Here is a 17,930-nt window from a genome sequence, read left to right as displayed (position 1 = left end):
GGAGACTTGGCACTAGTGGTGTGGGCGTGGGCAGAGTGGTGGCAGTAGTAGTGGTGCCAAGGTTGGTGTGAGCGTGAGCCAGGTGTGAATGTGAGTGACGACCTAGTGTTGGTCTACCTCACAAACGGTCCACACCACCACCACACGCTTCAACCCTCAGCTTTGCCAATGTGCGTTTTCAAGGACCATTCATCCCTGCCGCTAGTGGACACATTCCATGCGCACCTCCGTCGACCCCCAGTGATGAGGCGTGACAGGGAAGCTAGTGCGCGTAGTGTAGTGTAGTGGTGGTCCCTTGGACGACGTGGTGGTGCGTCGTGGGTGTAAAGGTGCGGCTCCATTACCATACACACTTGAAACACTGGGAAATTCATCGCGTCACCTCATGTGACCGCCCGACCCGAAACGTGTTCACCCGGCTCCTGGTCTTGCAGGACCGACCAGGTAACTGATGCTGCCAGATCGAACTGAAGCGTAGTGGGTCCGGCCACACTCCCACCAGGTGGTTACTCGACACTTGCAGTGACTAATTAACCAAGAACATGTTACATACTTGGACACGTGTTTAAACAAAGCGCCGCCTCGTGTGTGGGCAAGTTTAATTCGTGACATGAAGGCAGTAACAAAAATGTTATCTGTGATGCCGCTCCATGTTTAGAGAGATGCGAAGTGCAACTGTAAACTCTACGGCGTTACCCCTCGTGAGGGAAGACTAGTGCTGGTGGACCACGTGTACCTAACGTTATACTCGTGTATATGTTGACAGTTACGTGAAAAGTTTTAATTCAAAATGAAAGTGTTTTTGTGGTGGCGCGTGCTCCTGGCTGGCAGCTCACACCTTACCTTCATCCTGGCGTTTGCTTCCCTGTACCTTCTATAGCTGCTTATCTCATGCTATCATCATCATCACCACAAGATCACGTATGTCCTCATTGTTAATGGAAAAGTGGGGGTAATTTTGTTAGGTTTATTACTTATCTAATTAGGTATTAAGGAGTGAGAACACTGTTCATGGATGGGGGAGCGGGTCGCCATGAAGCAAGCCAAGGTGTTATCTGGAGGTGGCGGCCACACAACTACAGCAGGTGCCTCGGGAGACCTGCTGCAGGGTGCCTCGGGAGACCTGCTGCAGGGTGCCTCGGGAGACCTGCTGCAGGATTAAGCCTTTGCTTCTGGTACTTCTCGCCAGTGTTCCTTGGCTGGGGGGGGGGGGAGAGGAGGGTATTAATGGTTGTCGAATTTTAATTAAGATAGAAAGGATTATGAAATGAACAAGACGGTTGGAAGGGTTTTAGAATGTCAATTACCTACCTTACCTTGAGGTTACCTTGAGGTGCTTCCGGGGCTTAGCGTCCCCGCGGCCCGGTCGTCGACCAGGCCTCCTGGTTGCAATTAAGGTTGAAATTGTTGGGTGGGCGCCGGAGGGCATGGGTGATGAGACAATTTGTTGGTCTTGGCTTATGGGGAGGTATGTGCATGTTGGTGTGTGACGTTGTTGTTGTTGTTAAGGATTTGCTACCTGGAACAAAACGGTCCAAGTAGCACGGGCTATGGTGAGCCCGTATATATAGGTGTGTGACGGGACGTTCGTATATGGTAGTGGAAGTTGTTCTTGAAGATGAAGCCACCGCAGGAAGTGGCACGGGCATGAATAGCCCGAAGGTGGTATACTTTTGGAGTGAATGTGATCTTTGGTTGTGTAACATCTTGAAGTGTGTCTGGGTCTTTGTGGTAGTGGATTGATTGATTGATGAAGATATGCCACCCAAGAGGAGGCACGGGCATGAATAGCCCGTAAGAATGGTAGTAGAGTTGAGGCTTGGATTTAGTAGGGTGACGATCATTTGGTGGTGGCGTGGGATTGTATGCAAGGTTGGGTCAGGGCTGTTTGGGTTAGGTAGGAGGCAGGGAAGTACAAGCGTAGGCCGCTCGCAACCAACGCACGGCTAACTATAATCCTCCACCAAGTAATGTTAATTTTGTTATAAAGTAATAAAAAGGGTATGTGAGGCAAGGTTATGGTATGAGGTGTTGATCAGCTGTATGTTAATGTTGGGTGTTGTGTTGATGAATGTGGGGCAGCGACCTCCGATGTCACCAACATGGATGTTGTATGGTGAGAGCGAAGGTGGCATGTGGCAGGTAAGAGGGTAGGGGAGCTAGGTAAGGTTTGGCGAGAAATGTACGCACAGTTGACTGGCTGGGCAGGCTGCCGGCGGCTGGCTTCAAGTATTATTAAATCTAGGTCGGCTCTCGCTTCCTTACATCTTCCCGTATAAAACAACAGTCTGAAGGAACAGGATTACCGCGCCGCCTCGGGACGACGGCCAGAGTACCGTCCTCGTCCTGCAGGCTCCCAACATGTTGTTGTTGTTATAGATTCAGCTACTCGGAACAAGTTCCAAGTAGCACGGGCTATGGTAAGCCCGTAACTTACCTGGCACAGGAGCGGAGCAAGTAGCACGGGCTATGGTGAGCCCGTAGTGGACTTACCTGACACAGGAGCGGTGCTGAATGAATCTGTCCCAACATGAGTTTCGACATCTTTTCTCAGCCCGTCGTCTCAAGTTGCCACGTCACAAAATAATAATGTACTTAATGACCCAAGCCTAACCGACGGACCTTAAGCCTAGAAAACGTCCTCGTTTGTGAGCCGCTATGATTGGGAACAATATTTTGGCCATTGGGGATTTTGATGTGAAAACGCATTGCATTATTCGAGAGGACAAGCTGCCTTCCTGACGCTCCCTCGTCCTCGATAACAGTCGGGAAATTGAACATTCATTTGTCTGGTACAAACAATAAGGGACTATACACAAGGATTGCTAATATTTAAGATAATATTTAAGATTGATTGATAAAGATTAAGCCACCCAAGAGGTGGCACGGGCATGAATAGCCCGTAAGTGGTGGCCCTTTTGAGCCATTACCAGTATCAAGAGCTGATACTGGAGATATGTGGAGGTGCTGCTGCACCCTGCGTGACGGGAGATGTCTCCCATGTAATATTTAAGATCACGCTCATCTTAAATACCTTGAACATAAAGCGCACACAAATCTTGTGTTCACAAAGATCCTATTTGCTTAGCAATAAATCATTTGTGGCAATTCCATAATATATCTGGTAATATTCAGTTTCACTTTAAAGGCAACTATTTCTAGCTTTGAGTTAGTAAAATAGTTGCGGAATCGGCACACTTTAGGTAAGGTATAGTGGCCGGTAATTTTAGTTCGGTGCTAGTGTTCAAATTCAGAACGTTTATTCATACATGTTTGCACATTTATAATCGAGATTGTTTACACAAAATTACAGTGCATCATTTTGTAACACGTAGGTAAGCACTTTCCTTAAGATTTGAGGTACTTAGCCATATTGGGGATACATACAGTTTTACAGTCTCCGTGGTCCAGTGGTAAGACACTCGCCTGGCGTTCCGCGAGTGCTATGTCATGGGTTCGTATCCTGGCCGGGGAGGATTTACTGGGCGCAAATCCTTAACTGTAGCCTCTGTTTAACGCAACAGTAAAATGTGTACTTGGCTGTAACAACGATTCTTCGCGGTGGGGATCGTATTCCAGGGACCTGCCCGAAACGCTACGCGTACTAGTGGCTGTACAACAATGTGTTACAACTCTTGTATATATCTGAAATATATATATATATATAAGGGCAGGTGTGTGGCAACACCACCTCGTGAAATACAAGGGTAACGCCAACATGCGCGCGCGTGCGCACCCTCCGTGTGGCTCAGGGCCCAGCTTCTGGTAATGCTTACCTTCCCAGCCCTTGACTCCTCACCAGCTAATAATCATCCGCCTTTTAAAAACATTTTATAAAATCAACTATTTTTCCCTTTTAAGATGACGGGAGACATCTCCCGTCACGCAGGGTGCAGCCGCACCTCCACAGATCTCCAGTATCAGCTCCTGATACTGGTAATGGCTCAAAAGGGCCACCACTTACGGGCTATTCATGCCCGTGCCACCTTTTCGATGGTTTAATCGTCATCTTGGACACATTCATGGGAGACATCTCCCGTCACGCAGAGTGCACTTGCACCTCCACAGATCTCCAGTATCAGCTCTTGATACTGGTGATGGCTCCAAAGGGCCACCACTTACCAATTCATGCCCGTGCCACCTATTGGGTGGCTTCATCTTCATCTTAAACACATTCACAAGGGAGACATCTCCCATCGTGCAGGGTGCATTCGCACCTCCACAGATCTCCAGTATCAGCTCTTGATACTGGTAATGGCTTAAAATGGCCACCACTTACGGGCTATTCATGCCCGTGCCACCTTTTGGGTGGCTTAATCTTCATCATCATCATCCTTTTAAGATAACGGGAGACATCTCCCGTCACGCAGGGTGCAGCCGCACCTCCACAGATCTCCAGTATCAGCTCTTGATACTGGTAATGGCTCAAAAGGGCCACCACTTACGGGCTATTCGTGCCCGTGCCACCTTTTGGGTGGCTTAATCTTCATCAATCAATCTTTTAAGATAAATAACAGGTGAACATAAGGAGGCGTGGTGCGCGCGAGACAGTTCACAGTTGGCCGTGAGAGCCTAGTGCCAACGTGTACCGTTATTAAACGAGTTTTAACAACATGACGCGTAGAGAGCACTGAATGGTTTTTGGTTTGCCTCTGATCAATTTTCAATTAACCGGCATCTTTAATCATCCAGAGTGTGGGTGGTTTGGAGGGTGTGACTAATATTTTTGATTCACTAGGAGTCATCCTATGATGACCTTTATGCTGGTTTTGCGTTGATGCTGAGTTCTGTTCCCTCGGGTTTGAGTCATTCTGTTGATATGCCGAACTGAGGCAGTTTCAGTCATACTGTTATCTTGTTGTTGTTATAGATTCAGCTACTCGGAACAAGTTCCAAGTAGCACGGACTATCGTGAGACCGTAACTTACCTGGCACAGGAGCGGGGCAAGTAGCACGGGGCTATGGTGAGCCCGTAGTGGACTCACCTGGCACAGGAGCAGTGCTGTGTTGCTGGTGTGGTTATCTTGTTGTTGTTGTGGCATTTATAGTTGTTTAATGGTCACGTGGTTACAATGCCAAGGCTACATTAATTAAATTGTCAGACAGTTGTATAAACGTTACCTGTTTATCAAGGCTACAAAGATTGGTTCCTGTGGCGGAAACGGGTGGGAATTAGTGGCTCTAGAAGAATGTATCACCTAATCACCAACGTCTGTACTCTCACTACCCATTGTACCTTTTTGTGTAAACTAAATAAAATGACCTGTCTTACATATTCGTGTTTAAGATCGATGCGGGAGGGCAACATAGGGTTACAGTAGGTAATGTAAAATACATACAGTACCTCAACACCCAGTAATACATTACACTATACACGTACATAAATAGATCCGATAGATGTTCTGATAATCCCATACATTGTTTGCCCTCCCCCCCCCCACAGTAAGTCCTTCTGTAACAAAAAAAAAAACCTGTCTTCCAGTAAAAAAAAAAAAAGAGCCAGTGGTGTATTGCGGTTTAATTGGGGTGTAATGCAGTGTTGAGTGGTAGCCGTGTTGCCTGGCGTGGTGGGCTGGGTACAACATAGGCTTGCCAGGGAGAGGAAATATGGTGGTGGCGTATGCTCATTTGGCGAAGGTGTGAGGGGGGCGGGGGGGGGGGGGGGGGGGGAGGGGTTAGTGGCTAGAAGCGTGCGCACATACCCCCCCCCCTGTCCCTACCCCACTCCTTCACCCCCGCACTCCCCCCTCATTCCTTCACCCACTCCCCCCATTCCTTTACCCCCCTCATTCCTTTACCCTCTCCCCCCTCATTCGTTTACCCACTCCCCCCCTCATTCCTTTACCCACTCCCCCCCTCATTCCTTTACCCACTCCCCCCCTCATTCCTTTACCCACTCCCCCCCTCATTCCTTTACCCACTCCCCCCCTCATCCCTTTACCCACTCCCCCCCTCATCCCTTTACCCACTCCCCCCCTCATCCCTTTACCCACTCCCCCCCTCATTCCTTTACCCACTCACCCCCTCATTCCTTCACCCACTCCCCCCCTCATTCCTTTACCCACTCCCCTCTCATTCCTTCACCCTCTCCCCCCCCTCATTCCTTTACCCACTCCCCCCCCTCATTCCTTTACCCACTCCCCCCTCATTCCTTCACCCTCTCCCCCCCCTCATTCCTTTACCCACTCCCCCCTCATTCCTTTACCCACTCCCCCCCCTCATTCCTTTACCCACTCCCCCCCTCATTCCTTTACCCACTCCCCCCCCCTCATTCCTTTACCCACTCCCCCCCTCATTCCTTTACCCACTCCCCCCCTCATTCCTTTACCCACTCCCCCCCTCATTCCTTTACCCACTCCCCCCCCTCATTCCTTTACCCACTCCCCCCTCATTCCTTTACCCACTCCCTCCCTTCATTCCTTTACCCACTCCCCCCCTCATTCCTTTACCCACTCCCCCCCTCATTCCTTAACCCACTCCCCCCTCATTCCTTAACCCACTCCCCCCCTCATTCCTTAACCCACTCCCCCCCTCATTCCTTAACCCACTCCCCCCCCTCATTCCTTTACCCACTCCCCCCCCCACTCCGGTATCTTAGCGTAACGCTTTTTAACATCTAGGGAAATTACAGAAAAAGGAGGAGTGGGGGGAATGCTCTAGCCTTAGGTTGCTACTGAACACATCACTAGATATTGTTGCCTTGTAATGTAGTAACCTTATACCACCTGGATGCTTGCGGGGGTTGAGCTTTGGCTCTTTGGTCCTGCCTCTCAATTGTCAGTCAACTGGTGTACAGATTCCTGAGCCTACTGGACTCTATCATATCTACATTTGAAACTGTGTATGGAGTCTGCCTCCACCACATCACTGCCTAATGCATTCCATCTTGTACACGTGCCTGCTTGCTAATGCTACTACAGATATTCTATATGTGCATGGAAGTCTGATGTGATGTGAGGTAATGGGGGGTCTGGTTGTGGGGTGGTGGTGGGGAAGTCTGGTTGTGGGGTGGTGGTGGATGAGAGCTTGATGTGGGGTGGTGGTGGGTGAGGGCTGGATGTGGGGTGGTGGTGGGTGAGAGCTGGATGTGGGGTGGTGGTGGGTGAGAGCTGGATGTGGGGGTGGGGGTGTTGTGTGGTGGTGGCCCCTCGTACAAATATTGTACAGTAGTATAGTGTACAGTTGTATTTTGTGGAGGGAGGACAGGGTTATGGTAGAAGATGTAGGATATGGTAGAGTTGTAAGACTTTGTATTATTTCCTAACCATCTGGAGCTCCACTACACATCCTGGCTCGTCTCCAGCTGCCTCAGCAATGACCTAGGTGTTGCATCATCATAGACCTCTTGATAATCTAACCACTGCCCGAGTTTCCTCGTGCACCGCAACCATGTGTCAGTCTCCGTCACAACTCACACCTGCTCACTTTTCTCTTCCCTGATCAGACTATTCATAGTAAATAGTTTTAATGCATATTTGATTAATGAGTCATTGAACTTTATGGTTCTAGCTGTTACTCATGCTTATCCTTCCCCCCTCCCTCTTCCCACTCTCAAATTAATGTTACTGTAAATGAGTGGAACTCGTGACCATAAAATGGCTATGTTTCGACAAGATGTAAGCTGGGCCATGACGTAACATGTCTAGTGCCAAGTTTTCTGCCCCTTTCCCCTCACGTTCCCCCACTTAACACCTGCCTTATCATGTTCCCCAAAGTTACCTTCACCTGTCCCCTCCCACATTCATTCTCATGATCCCTATATTCACCACCATTCTGTTTCACATCCCTACATTTGCTTTATTGTATATTGTACTATATACAGTATATTGTTTACTGTGGTAGGTGGGATGGATGGATGGATGTAGGTGTGCAGATGTTGTGTTGTATATATAAAGAGGGAGCATGACCTAGTGAATGGGTATATTTGATGCATTTGGAGATGGAAATTAGTGTTTGTACTCACCTGTATGTGGTTGCAGGGTTGAGTTTCAGCTCCTGGCACTTATTGCAGTGTGTAATTACTTAATTGCAATTAAAGGATGAGAGCTCTACTTGTGGTGTCTCATCTCCCTAAGTACTCTTCTCATATGACACTATGAAACTATTGATGGTTTTGGTGTCTATCACCTCTTCACTTAACTTGTTCTACCATCTACCATTGTTTGTAAAAGAGAACTGTAATATTGTTTTGGCATCTTTGTTTTCTTAGCTTCAATCTATGACCTCTTCTTTTTGAAGTTGCAGGTTTCAACAGTTCCTGTCAGTTCCTGTTACTATTTTATATGTGGTAATCATGTTGCCTCTTTTCCTTTCCTTTTCTTCTTGCCTTAGCATATTTAACACCTCTAACCTCTTGCTTCCTTGCCTCCCTCACTGGTAATCTTAAACTCTTCCAGTGATGCATGGTTAAATATTCCCTCTCCATAGTTCAGGAACTTTTTGCGATTACAGTACTGTAAAGACGTCCTGGAATTTCTATCCTCACACACCACCTTGTCATTTGTAGTGAACCCGTCTTCCCCTATCCTCAGTTTCATTACCTGTTCCTTGAATGTTGTTTTCCTTCTGATGTGGCTGTGCAGCAATTTGGGTTGGGTCTTTGCTTTATTTGCTCTGTCATTTGTTTTAAGTTTTTCTGCATCTCCTCTCACCTTGAGGTACTCATTCCTGGACTTCTGGTGTCTTCCTCTGCTCTCTGATGTCCTGTTATATCTATTTTTCCCATGCCCTTATACTTGCTTTGCCACCTTACATTCCTGATTAAACAATGGATTTCTCATTTGCATTTTGTTGTATTTCCTTTTGGACTGGGACAAACTTGTCTGCTGCCTCTTACACATCTGGGTGATAAAGTCAATTATGTCTTATGCAGCCTTTCCCATGAGCTGTTACCTATGGTAGTTCTATTACAGGGCTGTGCTACATACAAGACACCAAGGGGAATAGTGGATGAAGACTACCTTATATAAATTGTATGGAGATAAGACAAGTGGGTATCAGTGGAAGCTGCATGGGCAATTGAGTCCTAAAGATGCATGTATAGTCTCATGCTGTATAGATGGTCAACAAGTGGAATGTATTAAAGTTGTCAAAGCCACTTCTGTTCACTGACTTAAGACACATTATAACATAATACTTGAATGTCAAGGAATGTAATGAGTGTGCCAGGTATGAAATGTGAGAAAGGGGGGGGGGAGGGTCATGGAGCTAGGTTTCTGCCACAAACACCATTGTCAGGGCCATGTCACTCATTAGAACCACCATTCAGTGCTCATTACGCCACACTTACCATTACTCCACTGTGTTCATATCCTCTATCTTTTTCTATGTACTGTATATAAATCAAATACTTGTACAGGTATGTTTTTGCTGTCTGCCTTAATAAAACAGCAGCTTTTAAAGAACTTTTGTAGATATAGTAAATGAATATTCTAATTCTGTTGTTGCTTTCCTCTCTAGACCTCATTGTACTGTTAACTTTACTTGGATGTGCTTTTAAAATTACATGTATTACTGTTTATGCTTTTTTTATCTCATCAAGAACATAAATTTTCAGATATTTGGTACAGTATTCTTGTATTGTTCTGGTCTAAATATTTTGAAGTTAGAAATGTATCTGTCTTTATGAATACAGTCATGTTGTTTTATACTATATATATATACAATTTTCTTATTTTCATACAGGATACATGATTATATTTAATATTTATTGCCTGTTAATGTTAGTGATCAAGGCAGTTTATTAATGGAAGACTTGATGGGTGGTGTGGTGATGTCACCATGCCACGATCATCAGTTTATGTCAGACTCAACTGGCCTTCACAAAATGGTGATGCAGTGGCCATTGGTGATGCTTTACCACAGTCTCAGGATGGCCAGAAAGTGGCACTGTCACCTTCCACTGAAGAGAGAACTATTCAGCAAAGAGATGGTCACTCTAAGGAGAAACAATCTCAGAAGGGCCAGATCTTGTCTTCTGTGTGTGCTTGTATCCCTTCAGCTAGAATTATTCCCACATCTTCAGGTGTTTCATCTGTTTATGCTCCATCAGGTACCTGTGTCTCTTCCTCGAGTATTAAACTGGACGAGACTTCTCGACATAACACTGGAGCAAAGCCTAAAGTTAAGCAAGCTGTAAAAGAATGTTTATATAGTCGATCCATCCACAAAAGTCCATCTGTAGTCACTACATCTGGAAATGCCAACTTTCCAAATCATACATCTGGGGTACCATGCCTAGACACTAGCCATAGTCTTGATTCTCCTTTCTGGTCTGAAACAGAAAATAGGGGAAATGTTCAAAGACCTGGAGCCTTTTTAGTACATAGTGGATGCTCTGGAAGTAATGGTAAAGTAAATGGTGGAAGCTTTAAGACACACCAGAAGCCAAAGACGAAGCTTAAGCATAAAAATCTTAAAGGGAGAAAAATAACTCGCTCATTAAGTGCATCATGTGTAAGTGTTAGTACAAATACAGACCCAAGGGATTTTATGGAACTAGCAAAGATCTGTGGTACATTGCCAGGGTGCTTGAAAGTAAAGGAGTCCAGCAAAGCAGTAGAAGCTATTTTGGAGAAGTGTGTTTTACCATATCCTTCTAGTAGCAAAAAAGTCTCGCAGTCGGAAATAAATCTTTCATTAAAAAGTGTTGATGGGACCATTTCCACATCTGCAGAGCCCACTGACAAGAGCCTTATCTCACAAGCTGCAATTCCAGGAAACTTTGAAGTGCAACATGTACAACAGTTGCTGATTAATGAAACTGATGACAAAGTTATACAAGAATGTGATAAGGAATTAAGTGAAGTGGAACGTACTGCCAAAGGGATAGAAAATTTAAGTATTAGTGGCCAACGTGGTGCTGGTGATGGCTGTGATGATTCCAACAAGGGATACATTGAGCTAGCCACATATTTACCTAGTGAAAGCTTGCCAAGTGCTACCCATTTCAAATATGAGCAGTATGGCTGTTTAACTGAAGGAGACTCGTCTAATGGACAGTTTTACTGCTCTGCACTTCACGCACACAATGATCCAAGCATTTTGCCATCAAACCTGTGTTTCAGCAATTGTAAGAGAATAATATCCTCTGAGAATAATAGTCCTAATTTACATAATGATAAGGTATTTGCATTTGTGAGTAAGCAGGATAAATCCCCTGCAGACTGGAAAGTTAATAACAGTTGCATGATGCAGCCAACTAATGCAGCAATAGCTCTTGCTTGTGTGTCAGGTTCTCCCTCTAACTGTGAAGAAGATAAACACTCATTTGAGGAATCTTCTATTTCTCCCACTATCACATTCCAGCCTTGTAACAGTACACATAAGCATCTTGACTATCTCTACTTGCCATCCCACAGTGGTGAAAGTTGCCTAAGGCCAACTGATAATGAAAGTGAAACTTGTGTACATGTATTAACATCCAGCAATGAAGAGCAGAAGGCAGACCCTCTAGTTTGTTCAGCTCAAGAACATATGAATGAACAAGTCATTCAGCCTATGCAAAGAAAGCAATTGGAGAAAGAGTTTTCAGTAGAGACCTGTCCAGATGTTGTTCTTCAAACATTCGAAGGTGAGGGGATTTCAGGCCAGAACAAAAGTTTAAAGAAAACGGTTACATTTCTGCTGCCCCCTGAACACTGGGATTCCCTCATCTCTCTTAGGGAGAGTAACAGTAAGTTTAAGAATTACAGCATGCTTAGTATCAAGGCAGTAAATAAACTGACTTGTGACTTGCCGTTGATCTTTTGTGTATTTGTCTTGTATTTTTAATGTTTTCCTAGAATTTTCCAGTGGAATATCTGGACCAATGCAAACCCATTGCTAATTTGTGACCCCAGAACCACAGTGTGATTTAACCCTGAGTTTGATGTGTGCTTATTTGAATATTGTGATTCAAGTTTGATGGTGACATTGCACTACAGTATAGGTTACTATTGATTTTGCTTACTGTTATTAAATGATGGGCTGTATATACAGCTACTCTAGTATGTAGTAGTTGGGTGAATCAGAATAACAATTGTATTTTCAGTTTTTCGGTAAAGTGCTGTATATCAGAATTGTCTTAGACCCCGTTAACTATTGGTCAGTTCTCAACCTCCTCTTGATAATCTGATTACTGTACCATAATAATAAACTTTACAATAATATTTTGTTATGACAATACTGTACCTCTCATTATTCTCTTGGTAGAGTTGCAGGAAAAGCTTTATTTTCCATTAGACCAGTATAATTATTAATTTTCTTTAAGGCTATTGATTGTGTGTGTTGCGTTTTGAACTCGGAAACACTGAAAGGTGGGGGGGGGGGGGGGGGGGAAATTCATGGGAATTTTTATAAGTACTGTAATTCTACATGTTTATTAGCAATGGAGGAATTTAGTGGCTTCTGGCCAATGAATTTATGTTCTTAAAATTGTATGAATAGCCACTTGTTGTTATACAGTATCTCAATATTGGTGATACTGTACATATGGGAAATTATGCATTAAAGTTATATGAACCAATACTGACATCTTTAACTTGCCTAGAAGAGCTCTTTAGTATTGTACTGTGGTGTAATCATGATTGCTCTACTAATACTGTACCTACCTCTTTTAACATCTTACTCTTATCATGTTTTTTTTTTCAGTGCATTAAAAGTACAGTACTGAATTTTATCTTGTCAATTTGTTAATTGTATATTGAAAGTTTATTTAATTTGTAAAAAGTAATTCAAAAGATAATGAAAATCCTTTCTGTTAGTAATAACCTTCAAATTAAAAATGAATAAATAAATACTGTATATGGAAAAAATCACTTTGAAAAATAAATTATTATTGTTCAAAGTTTTTTTTCTACAGACAGTACTTGGATCAGTGTTTCTCTTAGGAAGGAACGTAACTAACACAATTTCCACCACGTATTTACATATTGTGTATCACGTATTGTGTATTAAATAAGAAATTAAATACTACCAGCATATAGGAATTAATTTTATATGAAGATTAAATAAAACCTATTTAAATATATATATATATATATATATATATATATATATATATATATATATATATATATATATATATATATATATATATATATATATATATATATATATATAAAATTAAAAATAAATATAATTCAGTGTGTTATATATTTATTGAAAGCTTGAATTCTATAATTTTCCAAAAGTTTTCTTTTTTCTTTTCATCTGATTTAAATTTTGCATTTCTGCCAGTTTTCATGTTCTTACAGTTAGTGGCTATCCTCAAAGTGGCTATGCTGAACTAGATGGCACGCTGCTCCCTCCCAATGGCGAGGACCCTTATCGGAACACTCCGTCACCTGGAATGCAAGGAATCCCACAAGACAGATACGGTTAGTGACCTATCTCTTAATTCCCTGTACTTCGTATTGACAAAACTTATGTAATGAATGTTTTTTTTTTTGACAAGTGACTTTATTGGAAGATGTATAGCAGTTTGTATTGTGCATGATATAACTTAGTAATACTGTACTGTACTGTAATCGGAATTTCTTTTATCAACATTTACACTGATTTTGGATTTCATTCACTTATTACATAGTCATAGAACATGATAAAATCTTCCATCTTTTTGAATAAGAAAATTTACCACACGTTTTTCTATAAAGTGACTTGGTTTTGGAATCGAGTCACCTTTTTAATTAAGTGATAGAATGTATATTTAGTACTTTTTAAGGTTACCTTTCAAGTTCCTTTTTCAATTATGTAGTTTACAATATTTATAATGCTCTCTTAAATAATGCAAATGGAAAAACTGTTGTAAAAGTTTTATTGTTTGGACCTGATAGTTTCTTGAAGACTAGCTTTCGTAGAACGTGTCACATGGGATATTACGGTACCTCTGGTAAAGCTTCATGTCATTAGTTTTCAGTATTATCTAAGCTAATATATTAAAGCATCACTTGTTGTGCACTATCGAACCACAGCCCACTTATTAATTCTGGGTAATGCAAGGATTTAAAGCTTGCTTCAACTTTTGGGAAATTCTTATCATGCATTTATTTTTCCTATTTGTAATACCATAAATATAAATTCATCTTCTTAATGCTAGCTGATGACCCTCAACTTATGGGTAAGTATTAAATACTGAGACCGCCAGATATCTTAACTGTAATTATTTATTTATTTATACAGTACTGTTTGCATGAAGAACTTCCAATATGGCTTTCTTACATCAGCTCTGTTAGCCGAGCTGCTGCAATGGTAACTGTGTTTCTTGTCTCATCTGTCGGCTTTTGCTTCCTACCAGAGTTCAGTTATTATACGCAAGAAGCTGGTGCTAATTTGTGTTGCTGTTTAAGTTGTGACTTGAAGATCTGTGGCTTTATTTACTTCTTTCTCATTTTTAAATTTGAATTGCTTTTGTTAAGCACTGAAAATATTCCTTGTTATTTTGTAATTAAATGAGCCATTGTGTTATATCTGATATTGCTTGTGAATCCATATTAATTTATAGTAATTAATGAAAGTCTACAGCTTTGTTTTAGCATCAAAAACATTTATATTCAATTGTACAAGTACAGTACTGTACCTACATTTCTTGTTTTGTGAATGTGTTCTGTGTTAAGTGTTTAAATTCTCTTTTGTATATAATCCAAATGAAAATTGAAAGGGAAATTACAATTTGATCTTTAGATGTCAGTAAGTTTAAATCTTTTCTCCCGAGTTTTTTTTATTTGATTTCATTCCAGAGACTACCTAAATATAATTGGAGTGAAAGAATGATAAGTGTAGTGAAGACTAATGGAAAAAGTTCTTCTGGTTAGACTTTTGTTAGACTTTTCAAAAGTTAGACTTTTGCTGGAAATTGTGCCAAGGTGGGGTTGTTACATTTTAAATATTTTATTTTATTAAAGAAACGAGCTGGAAAAATAAAATGATACAAAATATGAATGTTGGTTTTAGATATGCATCAAATACGAAATATTAATGTAATTAACAGCTCACCAGTCATATTTTTTACCCGAGAAAGTATTAGCAGCACTACTGTATATTAACTAATAACTAAAGGTGAAGATACCAAAAGTATTGGTAATTTGAATGTATCATTCTGCTTGAAATGCCTTACAGAGGGAAAAGAATGTTGTATAAATGTTTTACTGAACATACAAAATGTTTTAGTAAACATATTAAATGTTTTACTAAACATTTAATAACAGAATAATCCTAAACTATAAACACTTAAGATGTCGATATACGTACATCATATACAGTACTATGTATATTGTTTGCTACGTTCAAATTAGAATTGACCATTTGGGGCTTCTTAATTCATACCATTTGGGGCTTCTTAATTCATATTACAGTATTACATTCAACGGCATAACAGGTGTATGCAAATGTGTTTTATTCCTTTACATCATTTTCTTCGGTCTGAATGATAAACCATCACCATGTCACTCTTCAAGTTCCTGTCTATAATGCATGCCCACATCACCTCCACACACTATTGCCTATAGCACGTACGTTAAATGTTATCAACAGTAAATGATGATACAAAGTACTCGGTTGACACATTTATGAGCATGGATACTGCTAATATATTTTGTCCTTTTACTTAGTATAAAAATTATTATTATTATTCAATAACTGTTTGGCACCTTTTTGTCTTGAATTAAAGTATACTGTAGATTGATTTTTATGACTATTTTGACAATTTATAATTCCTTAAGACCCTGTATCTTCTTGCTGCACATTTCCTTGAGACTCTGTATCTTCTTGCCGCACATTTCCTTGAGACTCTATATCTTCTTGCCGCACATTTCCTTGAGAGACTGTATCTTCTTGCCGCACATTTCCTTAAGACCCTGTATCTTCTTGCCACACATTTCCTTGAGACTCTGTATCTTCTTGCCGCACATTTCCTTGAGACTCTGTATCTTCTTGCCGCACATTTCCTTGAGACTGTATCTTCTTGACGCACATTTCCTTGAGACTCTGTATCTTCTTGCCGCACATTTCCTTGAGACTCGGTATCTTCTTGCCGCACATTTCCTTGAGACTCTGTATCTTCTTGCCGCACATTTCCTTGAGACTCTGTATCTTCTTGCCGCACATTTCCTTGAGACTCTGTATCTTCTTGCCGCACATTTCCTTGAGACTCTGTATCTTCTTGCCGCACATTTCCTTGAATGGGTGGCCATATCTGGAATCTTTATCAAATATTTGCCAGCCTTGCAGAATTAATAGCTTGGCAGGAGTTCCTGAATCATTTAACTAAGAATTTACCTATTGGTTTGGCCCATAACATTAGTGGAAGTAATTATTTGTTAGCTCTGAAAATGTTGAGGAAAATTTGTAAGATTACCCAGCATGCAATCATTATTGAGACGTCACAATTGTTAAGTTGAAAATGGCTGTTTAATACATGATTTTATAAACTTTTGTTTGTTAAACTGTTAAGAAAAAAAGCCACATTGAAAAGCAGATGATGTTAAAAAAGAAAAGTATACAGTAGTGCTTTTATGCTTAATATTAATGTGAATAGTGATTTTTGTTTGGTTATAAATGTGAGAAGACTGAGGGCAATATTAGTAGATGAGGTGTGCTTTTTGCTAAGCATAGCAGTCTATGCTGAAGTATAGCATAGATTGGAAATAATTAAATATACAATTTGCAGTATGTGGCAGCTTACATTATTCCTAACCAGACTTCATACAAAAATTGAGGCAAGCTTACCCCCAAAAAAAGATATTGAATACATTTACTGCAGCATTAGAGAAACTGACATAAGATGGTAAAATAGGAAGATAGATTGCATTTAAAACACGTCAGTATACCGTACTATTTATGGGTGTAAGTAGCTATAAAGGCTCTTAGTTAAGCCTGATTAGTGACAAGAGTATGGAGGTTCTTTTCTATCACTCATGGTACTGTAGTTCATAATTTACCTCAGTATTTATTAACAAAGGAAACTGTATGGGATTTTAATAGATAAAGCAGAATTAATTTATTTACATTAGTGACTATTTATATACAAAGATGAAATACTAGTACATTTATGGATTTTTTTTTTCCTCCACAATGAATGGGCCAAATACAGTAGCACACAATTTTATGATAAACATCCACTGCTACAAATATTACAAGGAAGCTTCTCTAATACTTTCCCCACTGTCCTGTCATTTATTTTTATGCCAAATGATCCCAGGAACTTTAGCTAACTATATGACAGCATTGCTTGTGTTCTCTGCACATTGGAATTTATTTACAATGTGTGTGGTTTTGTTTTAATTTGCTACACTAATTTTGATTTTACATTGTTTTGTTTATTTTATTTGAATTTGCTATATATTACTAGTACAGTATTGCATTTAATGTATTGATTTTGTTTTTTATATTTTAGATACTTTTTTAGAATGCATTTCATTTAGCTTAGGTTGTCCATAAATAATTTTCACTATCCCAGTATATTGGCTTGAGTATTTAGTTTTTGTACGTAGACTGTGTATGCGTTTATGTTGTGGCATGATGTGTTTGTGTTTGTTTGTACTGTAGATGGCGGACTTGAAGGTGATGTCCATGTTGGGGATTACCCCGAGGATAGCAGGTATCCCGGAACTGAGAGTGGCATGGTTTATCCACCCGATAGTGTGGTGTATGGGAGGCTGCTGGGTGCTCCCCGCTCACCCTATACCATAAATGGAGGGGTGAGGGCAAGTGCCGAGCCTCTCTTACCTTCCCCTGCTATGTATGAGGAACAGCCGCCTCACATACAGCACACTGCACCCTCCCCACACATCTCGCCGCCAACTCCCTCTTTGCCACCTCCGCCAATCCAAAATCACGACAACTATGCACATCCCAACCTGCTACGCTCTCCTTCTGCTGACAGCAGTGCTCCCAGAGGTGTGGCATTGCTTGGCTTTTGTAAAATGCAGTGGTTATGATACCGCTTATTGTTT

General features: G+C 41.3%; 1 protein-coding gene across 21 annotated transcripts in view; it reads left to right on the top strand.

The window, feature by feature from the left end:
• p120ctn (adherens junction protein p120) overlaps positions 1-17,930 on the top strand; it is a 153,597-nt gene that overhangs the window by 101,140 nt on the left and 34,527 nt on the right. For 7 of the 21 annotated variants that reach the window (XM_069319444.1, XM_045728656.2, XM_045728653.2 and 4 more), the window contains exons 1-3: positions 9,715-11,674; positions 13,236-13,358; positions 17,524-17,874. In XM_069319444.1, coding sequence (XP_069175545.1) covers positions 9,781-11,674; positions 13,236-13,358; positions 17,524-17,874 — 2,368 coding nt within the window. In that variant the 5' untranslated portion in view covers positions 9,715-9,780. Of the gene's footprint in view, positions 1-9,714; positions 11,675-13,235; positions 13,359-14,077; positions 14,099-17,523; positions 17,875-17,930 lie in introns of those variants that run through there. The other 14 variants (XM_069319445.1, XM_045728662.2, XM_045728665.2 and 11 more) reach the window with 9 other exon arrangements.

The sequence above is a fragment of the Procambarus clarkii genome, chromosome 93 (assembly GCF_040958095.1).
Source record: "Procambarus clarkii isolate CNS0578487 chromosome 93, FALCON_Pclarkii_2.0, whole genome shotgun sequence".
Taxonomy (NCBI): Eukaryota; Metazoa; Arthropoda; class Malacostraca; order Decapoda; family Cambaridae; genus Procambarus; species Procambarus clarkii.
Note: the sequence above shows the minus strand (reverse complement) of the source record. Positions and strands in the feature narration are given on the sequence as shown.